The 19,587-nt window shown below is 43.8% G+C and overlaps 1 protein-coding gene across 1 annotated transcript; it reads left to right on the top strand.

Moving 5' to 3' along the window:
• The first annotated feature begins 2,816 nt into the window (after positions 1-2,816).
• Positions 2,817-18,179, top strand: LOC118630236 (protein CutA homolog). The gene is made up of 6 exons (XM_036262050.1): positions 2,817-2,903; positions 6,546-6,694; positions 10,727-10,786; positions 13,128-13,173; positions 13,430-13,479; positions 16,420-18,179. Exons 1-6 carry the CDS (start codon positions 2,835-2,837, stop codon positions 16,517-16,519), a joined length of 474 nt encoding a protein of 157 aa, XP_036117943.1. The 5' UTR covers positions 2,817-2,834; the 3' UTR covers positions 16,520-18,179.
• The last annotated feature ends 1,408 nt before the right edge of the window (positions 18,180-19,587 follow it).

Genomic DNA, 19,587 nt, shown 5'->3' with positions numbered 1-19,587 from the left:
TGCGGGTGGCAGCCACTCGATGTGTCCCTTTCACATCGATGTTTCCCTCTCTCTTCCTCTCTCTCCCTCCCACTCTGTCTGTACAAAAAATGGAAAAATGTCCTCGGATGAGGATTAAAAAAAAAAAATGTCCTCAGGTAAGGATAAAAAAAAAATTTTAATTCATCAATATTGATGAAAATGAAATTAATGAGTTACTCAAGTTTCAAGTTTTGGCGATAACAAGAGTCTGTAGATAAAGAAGAAGACAAATCCCCAGAAGTAGAGGTAAAGATGAACCTAAAGATATTGAATTCTTTCTTACACTCTGCCTGAGACCTCATTGATGCTGCAATTAATATGGATTCTTTCCTGGATCAAAATTTGGCCTTTAAAAAATATTTCGATAAATTGTTATATACCTGTAAAGAGTTGCAAAGAACCTTCCAAATAAAGGAGTTGAAGGGAGGAAGGATACAAAATAGGAAGCACGGGCGAAGGAGATGGATACAGAATGAAACTGAAGGGAAGTCAGTCTGAATTTTAGTTTGAGTCCAAGTTCGAATCTTACTAGCAGGAGGAGCAGGTAGAGAGAAAGGATAAGATGCCTCCAGAGGAAGAGCCTGGACCCTCAAATAGTGGCACTAAGAATCTTTGTGTATCTGAAGAATTTAACAAAAAGTCCAATGTAGAACTTATAATTACCAGCCACACATCCATGTTATGTAGTTAGACAGTTATTAAGCCTAAACTGTGTGGGCTTCTCTGCTAAACTTGGGGACATCATCTCACAATCTAAGGTAAAAGATCACTAACCAGTGGCCTTTCTTAATAAGGTAACGTATAAAAGATCACAGTCTTGCCCTGGCCGGTTTTGCTCAGTGGTTAGAGCGTCAGCCCATGGACCAAAGAGTTGCAGGTTCGATTCCGGTCAAGTGAATGTACCTTGGTTGCAGTTTGGTCCCTGGCTCTGGTTGGGGTTGTGCAGGAGGCAGCCAATTGATGTGTCTCTCGCATCGATGTTTCTCTCTCACCCTCGCTCCTACCTACTCTGGATCAAGTTAAATGGAAAAATATCCTTGGGTGAGGATTTTTTTTTTAAAAAAGATCAGTCTTGATTTATTTTAGTGGACTTTTAATAAAAAGGTTTTCTTAGGATCACTTGACTTCATTTACTGGAAAAGGTTTTCCAGATACTAAGTTCTCCAATCACAAATGGAGATTTTCTGAGTTAACCTTTGTAGTTGCTATGAGAGTACTTGCTCTAGAAATGCTGACATGGTCTTAACTTTTCACAAAGCACTTTTACATTAATCTGCTCTGTTAATCTTCACTTTAGACCTTTGAAGGCCTATTAGCCTGTACTTACCCCCCCCCCCAAAAAAAACCTCAGAAGTTAAGTAACTTGCCTGAGTCTGCACAGCTAAATGTAAATGATAACTCTAGGGCTACAACTGATTTATTAACAATGTTGTCAGACACTTTGTTAGGAAGTACATCATGCGTTTGAGAATTTATAGTTGCAGGGAATGAGATAAGACAGGTGAACAGGTAATTTAAAATAAGCACAGAGGAGGCCTAGCTGGTGTGGCTCAGCGTGGTCCCATGGACTGAGAGGTCTGGGTTTGATTCCCAAGCAGGGCACTGCCCAGGCTTCTGGGCAGGATCCCCAGTAGGGGGCATGCAGGAGGAAGCCAATCAGTGTGTCTGTGTCACATCCATGTTTCTAGCTCTAAGAAAATAAAAACATTAAAAAAATAAATAAAACACAGGCTGTGCACTGGTAGCCTGCAGGCCAGATTTGTCTGATACATTTTGTTTAACCTGCTCAGTTTAAAACAGTTTTGAATTGGTTTCCAGTGCCCCGCCCCCAACCCCTTTTTGTTTAAGGTACTATTTACATACAATATAGTTTACCAATTAAAGTATGTAGTTTGTTGAATTTTTTAACATTTGTGTAACTACCACCACAATCAAGATATAGAGCAGTTCCCTTAATTTTAAAAAGTTTACTTGTGCCCTTGTGCACTCAATCCCTTCTGCCCCAGAAAGGTCATTAGGTAAAAATTAGGATACTTCACATTAAAAGCTGGATTAAAAAATTGGAAACCCTGACAACAGTGGACTCTGTATTCCCGAAGGGCAACAGTCATTAGATTGCTGCTTTGCTTGTTTGTTTGCAGCTCTCCATAGTTGACGTTAAGTGTTACAACAGAAGTGGCCGATTAACTCTGGGAAAGGTTGCACAGGCCACTGGCTTGGAAAGATGAATGCGTTCATAGGGAGAGCAGTTGGGAGCAAGAGTTTCTAAAACCAAGGAGGATTATAGGAGAGCCTGGGAGGAGAAGCTGATAAGGGTGACAGGAAAGCAGCATAGTGTCTCTCTTGTTTTTGGTGGAGGGATGGGCCTGTATAATAAAGTGGAAGAGTTTAGTGTATGTGTCTTATTGTTTGTGTGCTTTGCTTTCTGAAGGTTTTGTATACCCAAGAAACTTAATGTCTTTTTAACTGTACATCTCTGGGGACTTAAAATTTTTTTTATTATTGTTGAGATGAGGAGGAGAAATTGGTATTTTTATTTTTATAAGGGTTATAGGTCTGTGTATGGTGCTTGTGTTGTCTGTTTATAGGGAGAGAGTTGTCCAGAGAAAATTCCTCCCTCTTTCCCTGCCCCCTACACTAGCTTATTACAGCCAGTCTGTCTGGGGCGGAGCAGTAGGAAGGCAGCAGGTGGCAGGAAGGCCGTGGGGAGGGCGGTTTAGGCCGCAAGTTCCCGCCCTCCCCTCCTCCCCCTGCCGGCAACTCAGCCAGAGGCCACTTTCTTGCTGTGGTGCAGCTTAATTACCAGCGACGCCATGGATAGGCTGCTCTCACGGTGCCCTCTGCCAGGCTACCCTCGGCCCTCTGTCCTTATGTGCCTCCTGGTGAGTGCCCACACTAATGATGGTACCAACTGTCTCAGCTCTAAACCTTCAACCTAGGATCTGAGGGAAGAAGACAACAGTTCCCTTTACTACTCTTGGGATTTTTGAGCCGGGGCTGCAGGTAGGGGATGGACAGTACAATCCCAGGAAGCACAATTTGGTGTCCTGGAGACTGGTGTGATTCTGAAGGTTACTAGCACCCCTCTTTCACTGTGTGAGGAGGGGTTACTGGGCAGTGTTGCATTGCCAGGTAGGTGAAGGGGGGATGTCTGGTGGTGAGTTCTTGTCTACCGGTCATGTGATAGATTCTTTTCTTTCTGTTGCAGTTACCATATTGTTTTTATGGGGGCTTTGTTTTCTCCCCACAGAAATATCTTAAAATGTTAAGGTTGGAAGTGACTATTTACAGAGTATCTCCAGTGGTGGAGGTGGTTGTGGGGGAGGTGGAGAAGGGTCAGAAACCCAGGGGTCTAGCCCACCTCTGATGATCACTTTTGGGTGATTTCTTCTTTCTGGCCCTTATTTCCTCATCCAACCAATTGGCACATATCAGTGGCTCTTACACTTTTTGCGTCTGTAGATTTTCTTATAAGTTCTGGATTTGTACACAAGGAAAATGTATAGATAAACACAATATTGCATTCATTCAGAATATTCATGGATTCCTTAAAACTACGTGGATTATAAATTTAGAACCACTAGGTGGTTTCTGCGGCCCCTTCTGCCTTAACACAGACTGTAAAGTCACCAGAATAAAGTACAAAATAACTGAAAGAATACATAAAATATTTTTAAAGAATGTAAAAATATAAAAGGTATATAGTAAAAGGCAAATAGGAAAATGTTGAAAAGACCTTTTATAATAAATCCTTTCCCCTTTATAATGTTCCTATTAGGGAATTGTGATGTGTGTATTTTCCATCAATTTTGCATTCATATAATGTCATTTTCTAATATATTGTAGTCCATCCTTGGTTCCAGGTTGACCTTTCATGCTTCTGATACTTTGTTGATATGGTCCACAAACATTTCTCAAGCCCATACTTCCTGTCAGAGTTGTAAAGTGCTGGGAATACAGAAATGAATGAGACTGAAGAGCATGTCCAATGGAGGAGACATGTAAACAACTACCTGTATTTCACGGTGATCAATGGTGCAACAGGAGGATGTTCAGCAGCAATCCTGGCCTCTACCCAATAGATGCCAATAGCATCCCTTCCCCAGGCATGACAATAAAAATTGCCCCTAGACATTGCCAGATATCCCCTGGGGTTTCAAAATTGCCTTGAGAACCAACCACTGGATTAAGTGAAGCTGAATCGACCCCACTAGATCAATTCCTAGTTGTGGTCATTGCAGTTCAGAGAATCCTGAATGGGAGGTAGAAGTCTTGGATGCAAGTCTTGGTTCTATCGCAGAGTTTCTGAATGTTCTGCCTTAGATATCTATTAAGTTAAGAGTTATCTTAGATAATACTTGAGAGCACAGCTCTCAGTTTCAATAACACAGGTCGCATTGCTTTAGAATTAGGCTACCTTTCCACTAGCCTATCCATGGTGCCTAGCACATATATACACATGAATGGAGGGAAAATTAACTCCTCAAACATCAAGAGATGTAAGAGCTTAGTATTTTGACTCAGTTCACATAAGAGTTTCAATACATTTTAGGTGAGTTTATATTTAATCTTATTAGCTATGTTGCACTGATACCTGCCGGCTGGAATGCCCCAGATCTTCCCTTGGAATGACTTTTCTGGTTGGGAGACAGACCATTGCTCCTTTTGTTTTGCATCTGTGCTGGAAGCCACCTTAGAGTCATGTAGTTGACCCCTTACAGTGTTCCAGTGTGTCCAATTCTCTGATAAAAGCACTGCTAACAAGACTCACATCCTTCACAAGGCTATTTAGTCTCAACTGGTGTATTCTTTCACTAGTCTACAAGTATTGAGAACCTGCTGAGTGCCATGAACTGTGCTGGAGATACAGTGATGAGCAAAGCATGATCCTTTTCTTTATTGAATTTGTGATTACAAATTATTTTTCCCATCTCATTTGAACCTACAGCAACTCTGAGATAGGCAGAACAAGTGCCATAATCTCCGATTTCTAAATAAGGTTTCTAGAAGGAGAGGAGGTAACTTGTCAAAGGCCACAGGCAGTACTCACACCAGGATTTAAATCCTACTGCGCACACGTACACACAAAGCTTTATTGAAAAGTCTGTTTTTTCTTGCATGGTCACTGGTTTAGTTCAGTGGACCAGTATGTTGAATTTGTAGTTTGATGGAGGTAGTGGGAGGGAATGAGAAACCCAACCCAGACAGTCCTCTCGTCAAACTGAAGCTGAAAACATAAAAACGCTGCTCAGGCCCTGCCAAGAAGTAGGAGCCAGGACTTAGGCGATAGCATAAAAGGAGTGGGAGGACAGAGGTTTATTTGAGCAAGGAAGGAGCCCTGCCTGGGCTGGGAGGCAGGAGAAACGCGCTCTTGTTCAGCCTGGCTTACGTCATAGTGGGACTCCTTGCAAGCTGCATCTGTCCCTGTTAATGACTCCATTATACCCCCCAAGCAAAGAACCTGGAATGGAAGGCATTTTCCAGTTCTTTTCATTTCTTGTTATTTGAAATGTTTATCATTAAAATAGTAAGAAAAATTATATACCTCGAGTGCCTTTTCGTCTCACGTTGTCACTGCCGTCATCTTAGCTCAGGATCTTGAAGTCTTTCCTGGATCATTGTCGGGGCCTTCTGAGTAGACTCTCTAGTCATTCTCATCCTCCCTCCAGGTACCCTACTCCGCTTTAGTATATGATTTCTCTGCTACTTACAAACCTCCAGAGTACCCTACCACTTGAGTACAAACTCCAAACTCCTTAGCCTGACCCTTTTCTTTATAGTTGTAGCCGTTTCATTTCCTCCTAATCACATACTCACAGTAAGACCCACACAGACTGTGTATCTGATCTAGTCCTAAACACTTCTTGAGTTTGTACACATTACCATTTGCTTAGCATGTCTCCCTCTCCTCCTGTAATCCTACTTATCATTTCAGATCCAAATTAGATGGTACCTTCTCTTTGAAGCCTTTTTCTGCTCCCTCAGGTAGAGCCTTCCTCATGGTCACCCCAGCTCTCAGTTTAGTAGCACAGGTTGCATTGCTTTAGAATTAAGCTACCTTTTCCACTAGCCTACCCACAGTGCCTGGCACATAATGCAAATGAATGGAGGTGAAAGTAACTCTTCAAACATCATTAGATGTAAGAGCTTATCATTTGTTATAGTCTCCACAGGATGATGGAAGTTCAGTAGATACCAGTTGGTATTATCTCCATAAAAATGGATTTCACACCATCCAGACTTGAGTTCCAATCCTGGCTTCACCAAATAAAAGCTATGTGATTTTTGAGCAAGCTTCTTGATTTCTGAGCCTCTATTTCTTTTTTAACATCTGCAAAATGCAGTGGGAAAACTCTAGGCATAAAAACTTTGTTGAATTATGAAAATTCAAGATTCCAGGAATTATTTTTTGGATGGGGAATGGGTATGAAAAAATGATGCCCAGCCTTGGTTCCAATCTGCTTGAGCTGGCAGATAGTGAATTGTCATGACACTGCTGATTTGTGCTTTTTCCCACCCTTTAGATCCTGACAGCTTCTTTCCTGACATACCCCATGCTCAGGACCCTTAGCCTGCAGCTCCATTCAGCTGTCACTGGCAGTTATGTCTCCGGCACTTACTCCATCGTCTTTGTCAACTGTCCCAACGAGCAAATTGCCAGAGATATTGCCAGGTATGGTAAAGGGGCTTAGGTGCTGCCCCAGGAGGCTCAGGGAGCTACCAGGATGCTCTACAAGGGCTACTTTTAGACCCTTCTCTTGCTTCTGACAACCCTGTCTGTCCATCCAGTGACACACAGCTGCATAATCCTATGGATCCCACTGCTGGGATGTTGAGTAGTGCATGGGGGTATATAAGGGATATGAGACCAGAGGGATGTATGGCTTACCCAAGGTGTTAAGATAGAGAACAGTGGAATTCTACCTGTTGAAAATTTATATCTCCTAATTTCTGGCCCATCTGTCTTCTTGGAGGTATTCTTTTTGCTCAATTCCAGAGGTGTTCACTATGACAAGTGAAGAGGAGGAGGTGACCATTCCAAACATTTAGGAAATTTCTAGAAGCAGCAGTGGTATGGTGGAGAGAACACTGGATTTCTAAGCAGACCAGAGTTTGAATTTTGGCTCTATCATTTACTGTGTTAACTTGGGTAAATCAAGTCACTTCCCTTCTCTAAACATGTTTTCTGAATTATAAAATAGGATAATGTCATCTACCTCACAGGATTGTAAGGATTAAATGAGATGAAGTATGTACAGTACTTACCTCAGTAACTTGAATGTAGTAGGTGCTCAGTAAATGTTTGTGGTATCTGAACAACCCCCCCCCCCCCATTTTCCTCTTTATAGGTTCAGCTTTGAAGAGGGTTAGTGGGAATGGAGGGGAGTGGATTTGGCTCCTCGCTCCCTTTCTTCTTGTGCCACAACTCAGCATTCTTGAAGTTGATGATAGACTAGGTTCTAGTGTTTTCAAATGTGAATCTGGTCTTTGGGAGCACACAGCCTCCAAATTGTTGGTCACAGGTTAACCTTGCATTTGATTCCATCTTTCTTTCCTCCAACCAGAATGTATATGTTTCCCTCATGAACATTACCTTTGGAAAACAGCTCTTATTTAAGAGAACCTGTAATTACTCCAGAGATACAAACATAGATTTTTGCAGCTAGGAACTGAAATTCCTCCTGATATCTCTGGTATACCCAGGTTCTGTACTGAACTATCTTTTCTCTGGATCCCTGGATCAGCCACTCTGGGTCCTGTCAAGAAACAACTTCAGCTGACATCTGTGAGGTTTGGTGATGGGAGGAAAATGATTCTAATGCCTGGGTTCTAAGTGGTTGAAAGGCCAGTTCAAGTAAATGGATCAATATCAGCTTGAAGAGAGGTCTCGTTTATCTATTTGCATCCTAGGTTGTTGATGAGGTCAGGTGTTTATCAGGGCCTCATTCCTTTGTAGGGAATACTTTTCTCTCTGATACTTTTTAGGATTTTCTTTTTGTCTTAATGTTCAGCTATTAATTTGCTAACTATTCTTTCTCTATTCTTTCTTTTTCTTAGAACTCCTATTAGATAGATGTTGAATTTGTTCTTTATGACTGAAGTTTTCTATTTTTCTGTTCCTTTATTCTGCATACTGGGAGAATTTTTGAGCCCCTCTTTCTCTCTTGTTTGTTTTTCATTAGTATCTAATTTGCTATTCAGCCCTTCTATTGAGTGTTTTGTTTAAACGATTACTTTTCCGCCCTGGCCAGTTTTGCTCAGTGGTTAGAGCATCGGCCTGCGGTCCAGAGATACCCGGGTTCGGTTCCCACTAAGGGCATGTACTTTGGTTGCAGTTTGTCCCTGGTCCTGGTTGTGCGGGTGGCAGCCACTCGATGTGTCCCTTTCACGTCGATGTTTCTCTCTCTCTCTCTCTTCCTCTCTCTCCCTCCCACTCTACCTGAACAAAAAAAATGGAAAAATGTCCTCGGGTGAGGATAAATAAATAAACAATTACTTTTCCTTTTCAGGATTTCTAATTGTTCTTTCATAACCAACTATTAATGTTTAATAAATGTCTGATCTTATAATTGATTTTATTTTAAGGATGCAATAACCTTATCTTTCTGTAGATGTTAATTATATTTAATTTTTAATTTTTTCAGCTTTATTCAGATAGAGTTGACATAAAACATTGTGTAAGTTTAAGGTGTACACATGATGATTTAATATATGTATAGATATCAAAATGGTCACAATAAGGTTAGTTAACATACCCATAACCTCACACAGTTATCTCTTTTGGGGGTGAGAACTTTTAAGATCTACTCTCTTAGCAACTTTCAAGTAAACATAATTATACTTATTTTAAAATCTTGTATTTGAGTGTTCTGTTAACTGGTCTTCTTAGGTAAATTCTTTTTTGTTGAATTTTTGCCTCTCTTGGTATAGACTGTCCTCAGATACTTTGTGATTCTGATACTTTGTAACATCGCTCATCTTCTTAGCTATGCTGGTGGGGAGGCGCAGGAACAACTGCAAAGAATTGGTATTAGCACTGTTTTCAGTGTTGCGTGTGGTTTGGGGGGAGATTCTACACACCAGGGTGCTCTAGTAGCAGTTCTTCTGGGCATGAATTCTCCCTCCTTGGCTGTCACCAGTTACTATGACATTATTTTGCCTTTGTCCCCCAAAGTGCCTATACTTACTGCTCCTTCCTGGAGACAAACACCCCATTATTGCTTCCCAGGCCATGGGAGATTTGGGGCATTCGGGCAATTCACCTTAATGACTGCCTCTAGTCCTTGCCTGCTTCGGTTCCCATTGCCCTCAGATACAGACTGTTGCTCTTATCTCTGTGAGGCGGGGCTGCCTTTTACTCTTTGGGGCTTCCTTATAGTTGCTGATACATAAAGCGTTCTCCTTACTGTGCCCTGACATGGCTAAGTAGTATGTTGGGGCCACGAAGTTGAACTGAAAATCTGAAGTGGAGTATTTAGTGATATGGCCATGAGGCAATGGATTGTTTTCTCCAGAAGTTGAACTCACTCCCTGTGTTTATATGCCACCTTCAGAACCAGTAACATGCAATTTCTCAGCAAATGATTGAGTGAGCAAGACTTGCAGCAGTTGCTTAAACACATTTATGCCATGTGCCTCTCCTTACAGTCAGGGATTTATTTAGCCCCTGGAACTTTGCAGGGGAATGAGGTGGTGGCAATGCCACATTAATGTGGAGCCTTAAATAGAGAGCACTGCTTAGCCTGGAACCCAAGGGAAAAGAAAGTAGGTCAGTTTTCTTGGCAGCAGCTGGAGGAAGGAGGGATCAGTGAGCAGGGCTCCAGTGAGGTTTATTTGGCAAGTTCCAAGCACTTCAGAAAACAGAGACCCCTCCCTTGGCTGCCTGAGACCTGAGAAAGGTTTGTCAGGGCCTGCCTGATTCTGAGGGTTTGAGGTTTTGATGTTTGAGGACGCTTCAAGTGACTTGGTGACTTTGTGGTGCTCCTGTTTCTGACACCTATACTAGTTCAAGCCCCTTTTACTGTATTCACTAGGGTGCTGCATAGGAATCTGAGATTACCAGACCAGGAATTCCAACCTGTGTGGTCTGTCAAAAAAAAAAGAAAGAAAAAAGTTGTACAGGTCTGCAAATCTGACGATTGTGCACTTAGGGCTGTGAAGGAACCTTTATAAAAACAGGTGAAAAGAGCCTATATTTGCCAAAGACAAACACAAGTTATGGCGGTTTTTTTGCTTTTACTTGGAGTTGTGTAGTCACACAGGTATCTAAGATCAGAAGCACCGAGTATCAGCCTGGTACATACCTTTGGGATGAAAGCAGAGGTGGCATAATAAAAGGAGTCCTTGGTGGTGAAAAGGGTTGGAAGCTACTGGTCAAACCATCTTCTCACTGTACAGAAGGAGAGTCAGGTTGAGTGGGGACATCCCTGTCTTGGTTAGGTGCTTGAATACTCATTCCTGGAAAGAAAGAAAGAACTTGCATAAGGCCACACAGCCATTCCTACTGCAGGGCAGGACTGGAACCAGGTCTTCTTGTTCTCTGTTCAGAGTTAATTCCTGTTCTCCAAGCAGATTGGGCCTGTCCTTGAAACTGCCAGGAGGGGCACTTTAAATGGTTCTCTAGTTCCTAGGAACAACTGTTCCCTGTTCCTTTGCTTAAGGTCCTGGACATTTGCCGCAGTGACGGTCACTCTCTTTGCTTTAGGGGCATCCTGGATAAGAAGCTGGCTGCCTCTGTGAACATCCTACCCAAGGCATCCTCACTGTGAGTTTTGCTGTGGCCAGTGGAGGGTCAGGTCCTAGTTGGTAGAAGGAGTACTGAACTAATGGGGAATTGTGAAAGAACAACTCAGGCATTTAATCAATCAACACTTCTGTTGATTTGCATTAGAAGGAAATTAACCACTGGGTTTATGTCATCCATGAACAAATGCCAAAATGTGCTTTGTATAGAGAAAGGAGGGAAAACCCTGCAGTTTAGGAACAGTGAATCTTGTTTGCACATTCTTTTGTTTAAATCAATTAATTTGCTGTTAGCACAGAAGCGAGACTGGGCATTTCATCCCTGAGTAAGCCAACTAGGGATATCAAAGAAAATAATTTCTATTGCTTTTGGATTCTTTGGAAAACTGAGAGTTTGGCATATGTGACAGGCTGTTTCTGTGTCTTGTCATTTTATTGATACCTTTATTTTTTTAATCCTCGCCTGAGAATATTTTTCTATTTATCTTCAGGTAGAGTGGGTAGGTGGGAGGGGGAGAGAGAGAGAAACATCAATGTGAGAGAGACACATCGACTGGCTGCCTCTCGCATGACCCCGACCAGGGCCGGGGATGAACCACAACTGAGATAGGCGCCCTTGACTGGAATCAAACCCACGACTCATTGGTCTGCAGGCCAACGCTCTAACCACTGAGCAAGACTGGCTAGGGTGACACCTTTATTTTAATTAAGCCTGGTCTGCACCATTTCTCTTATCGAAATATTTTAGCATCCCACTACAGGCTGTGCAGGATTTGTCTTGTGCCTTAATTGCTCTGATCAGCCTGTTTCTCATCTCCTTCCCTCCTGGAAAGAGAGAGAGAATGAGAGAGTGGGAATGGGGGAGTGTAGGTGAGGAAAGAAATAATATTTACTCTGAAGGTCAAAACAGAAAAATGCTATATAGTGGAAGCTCCCCCCACCTGCCAACAATGTCATTGCCTCAGTGGCTAACGTCATCTATTGCAATGGCTCCCAAATTTGGCTTTGCTTTAGATTCCTGAACTTCATTCTAGGTCTACTCAACCAGTCTCCCTGAGGGTGGAGCTTGGGTCTCTGAATTTTTTTATTAAAAAAATTTTTTTTCTTTATTAAAAAAAATTTTTTTTTTTTTATTGATTTTAGAGAGAGAAGAAGTGAGAGGGACAGAGAGATAGAAACATTGATGAGAGAGAACATCGATTGGCCACCTCCTGCATGCCCCCCACTGGGGATCGGGCCCACAACCTGGGCATGTGTCCTGACCGGGAATCAAACCAGTGACCTCTTAGTGCATGGGTCAGTGCTCAACCACTAAGCCATACCGGCCGGACTTCTGTATGGATTTTAGAGAGAGAGATAGAAACCTCGATGAGAGAGAACATCGATTGGCCACCTCCTGCATGCCCCCCACTGGAGATCTGTCCCACAGTCTGGGCAGGTGCCCTGACCGGAAATCGAACCAGTGACCTCTTGGTGCATGGGTCAAGGCTCAATCACTGAGCCATACCAGCTGGGCTGAATTTTTATTTATTTTTTGTAAGTGGCATAGGTGATTCACATAAAGCCAGTCTGGGAACCAATGCTTGGGACCTAGAATAGAATTTCAGCCTAGCATTCCCTTCAGATGGCTTATAGTTGATCTTTTTACTACAGTTCTGTGAGACAGGGTCAGTGACCTAGGTCATCTTAGACTTCCCCTGGGTCAGTGTAGATAGTCTCAGGCCAAATTTATTTTCCTTCCCTATACATGATGCTGTTTTCATATTCTTTTTTCTGAACATCGTCACTGACTTTTAGCTTTTGAACCTGTTTCCATTTCTTGTAAGGCTCACTTCTTCCCTGAAGCCTCCTGTGCTTCTTACTTATCCTTTCATGGGCACTCAACTTTGACAGTCAGTGGTAAAAGTAACCCCATTCCAAAGGATGGGGAGGGGCCTGGAAGCCATGAGTATAGAATCAGTGTTGAAAGAGCTGGAGGTACCCAGTTTGTAGGAGAGAAAACAGGAGTTTTGCAGGGCTCGCCTGAGGAGGCTCTTCATATGGAAGTTGGGGAAAACAGCTGGGTGGCAGATGTTGGCACACCGTAAGAAAAACCACCTCCTGTGAAAACCTTTAAAGTAGATGAACTTCTTCAAGAGATGGTCAGCCTCTCACCCCCAGGAATGTTCAGGCAGATGCTAGAAGCGTGCATTAGAATGGTTGGACTAGTTGACCTGTAGTGCCTTGGCCAACTCTAGGCTTTTTTATGTGGGCTTGGAAAGATTTTAAAGTTTCTACCTCAGTAAGTCACTAACTGGGCCAGGATTGACATTTCACTGGACTTGTTTTGTGAGCATCATATTTGATCTTGTTCTCTTCTCCAGGTACTTTTGGAAAGGAGAAATAGAAGAAGCCACTGAGATCCTGTTGGTGAGTGATGATGGGGGTGGGGATGGGCCTTGATAGGGTAAGAGTGAGACCAAGGTTTTTTCCCCAGGTTCCAATAAAAAATTAGCAAAGATCAACTGGTTGAGGTTCTTGCCCACTTAGATGTCTTAGGTTCATTTGTGAGCTAGTGACAGGGTCTGGTCACCTGGTGGGAATGGTGTCTCCCAAATAGCCAGATGAATGAGCATCTGCAGAACTGGGCTGAGGTCCTAAAGCAGTGATCTTTTTTATTTTACAGTTAATAAAGACAAAGACTTCCAAGATCCACATGCTGTCCAGCTATGTCAGGTAATGCTGGTGTGTCTTCTCAGCCAGGGGCATTCTAGGGACCAAGTGAATGATCTTGAACAGCAGGAAACCTAGTTACAAACCTTCCATGTGACCCTGGACATGTGCCTGTTCCTCAGATTCTTCAGCTGTAAAATGGGAGGCTAGAATGGGTTCATTTAAACCAATAGTTTTCAAAATTTTGGTTTCAGGATCCCTTTACACTTTTAAAAATTATTGAAGACTTAAAAGAGTTTTGTTTGCGTGGGTTATATAAAATTTTACTGTATTAGAAATTAAAATAATATCATTATTAATGTAAATCATTTCAATGGAAAATAACCATATCCCCCCCCCCCCCCAAAAAAAAGTGAAAAGAATGGCATTATTTTATATTTTTGCAAAATCTGGCTTAATAAGAATCATCTTTAAGTAATGGGACACTTTTAAAGATCAAGGTGATAAATTCAAGTTTACCAAACTTCTAATTTTTGCTTGAAAACGTAAGTTTTTCATTGGCAACACATGATTTAAATAGTCTTCATTTGAGTGATGGACTCACTTTGTTCATGTATGAGAGAGTGTTTACCCAGTCCTCAAATCTGAATAAGCATCATTGTAAAAATGACAAATTATGGTAACTCAGGCTTAAAAATGGTGTTCAATGAAAAGCCTGGTTTTAGCCTGTGATTCAGTCAGACAAGTGTAAGACAGCATTGAATTTAGGCACACAGCTAAGTGCTTTATGTATATGTCTCATGCTGTCACACAGTACTTAAAAGATATGTACTGAAAGGTCAAAATTTAATAAAAGTAGTAATTTTGACCACTTTGTCAAAGATGTTCGTAAGTGAATTTGACTTTTTGCAAGTGCAGGTGTGTGGTGAAGATACAGTGGCAGCTAGTCCCATTGGGTGCTGTGCTCTTGATGCACATGCCAAGATGCCAGCAGTTTTACCCATGGTCGCTTTTTACCATCAGTGCAAATATCAACATAGTGAAGAGATAAATAACAAATGAGTATTATTATGAACTAGTTTTGGCCTCATGCACCTCCTGAAAGAACCTTGGAGTTCCCCAGGGGCCAATGGATCGTACTTGGAAAACCACTGGGTTAAAGTTTTATCATTCAAAGTGTGGTTTTGGAATAACTGGCATCACCTGGAAGCTGGCTAGAGTTGCGGAGTCTCATGTTCACCCTAAACCTACTGAACCAAACTGCACTTAACCTGATCCCCAGGTGATTCCCTTGCACGTTAAAAGCTTGAGAAGGACTGGTCTAAACTAGTGATTCTTGATGCTGGCTAATAACTATAACCACTTGGAGATGTTTTTCAAATGACCAGTTTAGGCGCACTTCAGATTTGGACTTCATTGATCTGAAATGGGGATCACACCTGTTCTTCAGAAGCACCTGGACTGACTCTGACGTGCCGCTAGGGATGCAGGTCTCCTACTGGATGATGAAACCCCTTTCCTTCACTCCTGCCAGGATTCTGTGAATATATGGCTGTACCCTGGCTTCAAAGCTAGCAGTAGAGAAGGCCCTGTGTTACCACCTTAGCAGAAGTGTGGGAATAAGGCAACTTTGGTAGAACCAACGCTACCAAGAAATTACGGTTTATCTGGTGAGGGACAGCTTCGGGGTTAAGATGGTGAATCTCAGAGCTTGACCTCCAGGGCCAAATCCTGGTTCTACTTGCTAGTTGTAGCCTAAGTGCATGCAAATTTGTTAGACTCCCTGTGCCTCAATTGCCCATCTATAAAATGGGGGGGGGGGGTCAGACCAGTCCCTTGGGATGAGTCTTTGTGAGGTGTATGCATGAAGTGCTGTATCAGTGGCAGCTCTTATGCTAATGTATTACAGATGTCTTTCTCTCTGTCTGAATACTGTGTGTCTGCTTACAAAAACACATGCACTGGTCCAAGTGGCCATGAAATAAGAACATTCGTTGTCCTGGGGCACTGGGTAAACTTACCCAGCTCACTCTGCATGTTTAAGCACCGATGCACATGTTTGATGTGTGCTGTCTCATGAGAACCTCACAGTGCCTCACTCGGCAGAAAAGCAGCAGAGGGTCATTACGCCCTTTGACAGATGGGAAACTGAGCCCAGGGCCTCATGTTTCTTTAAGACCAGGTGAAAGAGATGGGGAAGGGGGAAAGATTCCTGTGGGTTTGGATGGTCAAGGAAGATCCCCTGGAAAAGGTCAATGGTTGAGTTTGGCCTTGAGGGATAGACAGGCTTTTGATTGATGAATAGGAGTAAGAGAACTTTCTAGGTGGAGAGAATACAGAGGTATTGGGGTGGGGTATTTGGAGAAGGCACAGTGACGAGTATGGGATAGTAATAAAGACAGTAGCTAACATTTAGTGAATGCAGTACCAGTCAGTGTACCAGGTAAGTGCTTTATGTACCTTGTCTCATTTAATCCTCAGCAATCCAATCATGTAGGTGCTATTTTCATTTTCTCTTTTGTAGGGCCTTTAGAGAAATTAAGTGATTTGTCTACAGCAGTGGTTCTCCACCTTCCTAATGCTGCAGCCTTTTAATACAGTTCCTCATGTTGTGGTGACCCCCAACCATAAAATTATTTTCGTTGCTACTTCATAACTGTAATTTTGCTACTGTTATGTCTTAGGCGACTCCTGTGAAAGGGTCAGTTGACTCCCAAAGGGGTCGCGACCCACAGGATGAGAATCGCTGGTCTACGGTAACATAGCCAGTAAGGGGCAGACTTAGAATTTGAACCCATGTCTGTGGCACTGTAAAGCCATCTGGCCCAACTCAGCACATGTAGACGGATGGAAAACATACACTCAGGGGTGGTGGGTTACCAAGCCGGACAGGTGGGCTGCACAAGATTGCAGAGGGCCTTGAGTGAGGCCGGCCTGTTGGGTTTTATCACACAAGCTGACCCTAATCATAGTCACTCACAGGACTCTGCTCTCTTTCCAAAGGTTGGTGCATCCTTTTGAAATCCCGGAGATCTTCAGTCTTCCCGTGGACCAAGGAGATGTGCACTATTTAAAGTGGCTGGAGGAGGGCATGGAGGACTGAGTGGGGGAGGTTTTCTGTGGATGCTGCTGGCTGCCTCTAGCCTTCATCAGCTGCACTCTGGGGAAAAGGCGGCCTGTTTCTGCCTCCCAGCATCTCTGGATGCCATGTTTGCCAGCACAGAGGAGCTAAGTAACTGTGGAGGAGGCTGAAGGTCCGAGGCTCCTGAGGCTAGAAGAGGAGGCTGGGCCAGTGAGGCCCAGCAAGAACCCAGTGGAACTTGTCTCTGAGTACGTCATGCTTACAGGTGGCCAGGGGGTAGGAGGGCAAGGATGGTTGTGTGTAGGGGACAAGGGGAGGATGGCAGTGATCTTCACTAGTCACTGGGCCTACCTCAACTGTTTAGGGTAGAATTACTCTCCTGGTTCTCAGGTGGAGAAATAGACCTGATGACCTGTTTACCTAGATGGGTGTGGGACGAAGGTCACTTTCTAGCGGAACTGGCAAGCACTTTCTTTATTCAGAAGGATGGATTGTGAATGGTGCACTTTCAGGGAGAAGCAGGATTATTCCCCCTAGCTAAGGGTGGTGGTGGTTATTCCTGAGTCCTGAGAAGTGGGCCTGGGGATGGGCTTCAGGAGTGTGTGTAGGAATGGAAATATTAGCACTTAGTGACTTCCCTGGCCTGAATATGACAGACATCAGAAGGTTCAGGTGCCTTGCTCAGCAGTGACATAGGTTCTGAGCCCACCATGCTAACCTTTTAACTTGAGCGTTGAAACTGAATATCCTAAAGTAGGAAAGAACCCTGGGGAACTTCTAGACCAGTGTTTCTCACTGCTCTACAGAGCCCACAGAGCCCAGAGGTTGACAGGAGTTACAGGGACTGCTTGCCCACTCCCCCCATACTTCAGCCAGTGCAACTGTACCTATATTAATGTATTGAGTGCTCTTCTGAGATTTATAAAGCTTTTTAAAAAGTTTTCTTTCTTAAAAGTATAAACCAGTGGTTTAAGCCAGTCTCCATTTCATAGTTTTACTACAGAGAATGGAACTGCACTGAGGTCCGGGAAGGGGGTGGCTGTCACTGACGGGGCAGCCCAGGCTGCTTACCCTGTGTCCGGCGATCGGTCCGTTCCCAGGAGAGGGCAGGGAAAGCCAGGCCTCCCGTAGGGTGGAGGACTTGACCTGGGCCCCCCCAGGAACCTGTCACAAGGTAACTGCACACTGAGGAACCCATGGCAGTTTGGGTGAGGGTCCCAGACATCTGTGGTATCCAGGCCTTTCTTCCCAGAGGGAATGGTGTGTGGGAGGGGTTAGTGTTAGGCTGTAGTTCTGACACCTGCTGCGCTTCTTGGACCTTAGTTCCTCCAAATATAAAATGGGGGAGGATCTCCAAGGGCCCTTCTGTGAAGACCTGGTAGGGACGCCAGGCTGAGGCCCTTCCAAATGTCCAGAGCAGGGGTGGGGAATGTCCAGCCCACAGGCCATATAAGACCTCGATCAGTACCAGCTAACCTCACATGCCTCATCAAATTAGCCTGACCAAATATAGCAGGCTAGTTTTTAAGTGGATAATTTTGTATGGTCCGCAAATATAAATATCCAAATGGCCCTTGGCATAAAAATGGTTTCCCAACCCTGGTCCAGAGAATTCTTTTTTGATAGCCAGTGGGGATTGTGGCGGGCTGCCTCAGGAGAACAAAGAGAATGATATTGATGATGTCCTTTTTTTTTTTTTTTCATCCTCACCCGAGGACATTTTTCCATTTTTTTGTTCAGATAGAGCAGGAGGGAGAGAGAGAGAAACATCGATGTGAAGGGACACATCGAGTGGCTGCCACCCGCACGACCAACCAGGGCCGGGGACAAACTGCAACCGAGGTACGTGCCCTTAGCGGGAACTGAACCCGGGTCTCTCTGTACCACAGGCTGACGGTCTAACCACTGAGCCAAACCGGCCAGGGCGATGATGTCCCTTTTGACAATAGATGTTTCTGACTCAACTGAAAATGTACAGGGGACCCCAGATGGACTGCCTGTGCCTGTATTGCTTTCAGGATAAAGTCCAGTTTCTTGGCTTTCAAGGCCCTTCATAGCCTTGGCCTAACTCACTTTTCCATCCTCACCTACCTCTCCTCTCATCCTGCAAGTGGATGGCTGCAGTTAGCCATGTGACGTCACTCCTGTGTTCAGGCCATCCCTCTACCTGGAGTGCCCTTCTGTGTGAGTGCTTGTGAGACTGGGCTGCTGCTCCGCAAGGCCTGGCTCCCCGCCGGAGGGCATCGCTCCTGCCCTGTGCTCCTGTTACTCTGTGCACCAGTCAGCCTCGTGCCTCTGGACCGTGCTGCTCGAGCTCAGGGGCATGTCTGAGTCTGTTTGTTCTCTTGCACAGGGTGTGGCAAATATTTTCCAAATGGGTGTTTCAGGGATTTGAGTAACTAAAGCTTTTTCTCCAGTCCACGGTTACATTCTAGTTCACGGAATTGGCAAAATACAACCTCTTTTTCCTTGAACTTTCTTAAAGTGGGACTAATTCCAAAGGAGATTTTTCTGTCCATGGCCTTCACTGGGTCATGTTCTGTGCTGTGCACTGGAAACTGGTTCTTGGGGGCCTTCCTCTGCCTCAGTGACTGTTACAGGCAACGGAAGGGAGAGGGGCAAAGCACTAGCTCTCTGCCAGGTACTGTCCTAGGTTCTTAACATTATCTTATCCTTAGAAGTCAATGTTCTCATTATTCGGATGAAACCGGAGATCGGAGAGCATAAGACACTTAAAGTAAGTCGCAGCTAAGCTCTGAACCCAAATCTGATTCTAAACTTGATGCTCTTTACTGCCTCTTTCAAAGAGGTTAGATAATATTCTTTGTAGACCAAAGACCCGGAGAGCCTGCTGTAGCCGACTCTAAAGGAAGAGCTCTTGGTTCTTAAACCATCACTGTGGTAAGTTGGTCTGGCACTTAAAAACACATTATATTTACTCCCACAGATCCAGAGGTTGGTGATAGTATCATCATTCTACAGACAAGAAGACAGACTTAGAACAGTTCAGTGTTTTTTAGGGTCTGCATGACTCCAACTTCCATGGTTTGGCCTAAACCACACTCTCCTCCCCGAATGATGCTGTGGGA

Source organism: Molossus molossus, unplaced genomic scaffold, assembly GCF_014108415.1.
Source record: "Molossus molossus isolate mMolMol1 unplaced genomic scaffold, mMolMol1.p scaffold_m16_p_14, whole genome shotgun sequence".
NCBI lineage: Eukaryota > Metazoa > Chordata > Mammalia > Chiroptera > Molossidae > Molossus > Molossus molossus.
This window is presented reverse-complemented; position numbering and strand designations above follow the sequence as displayed.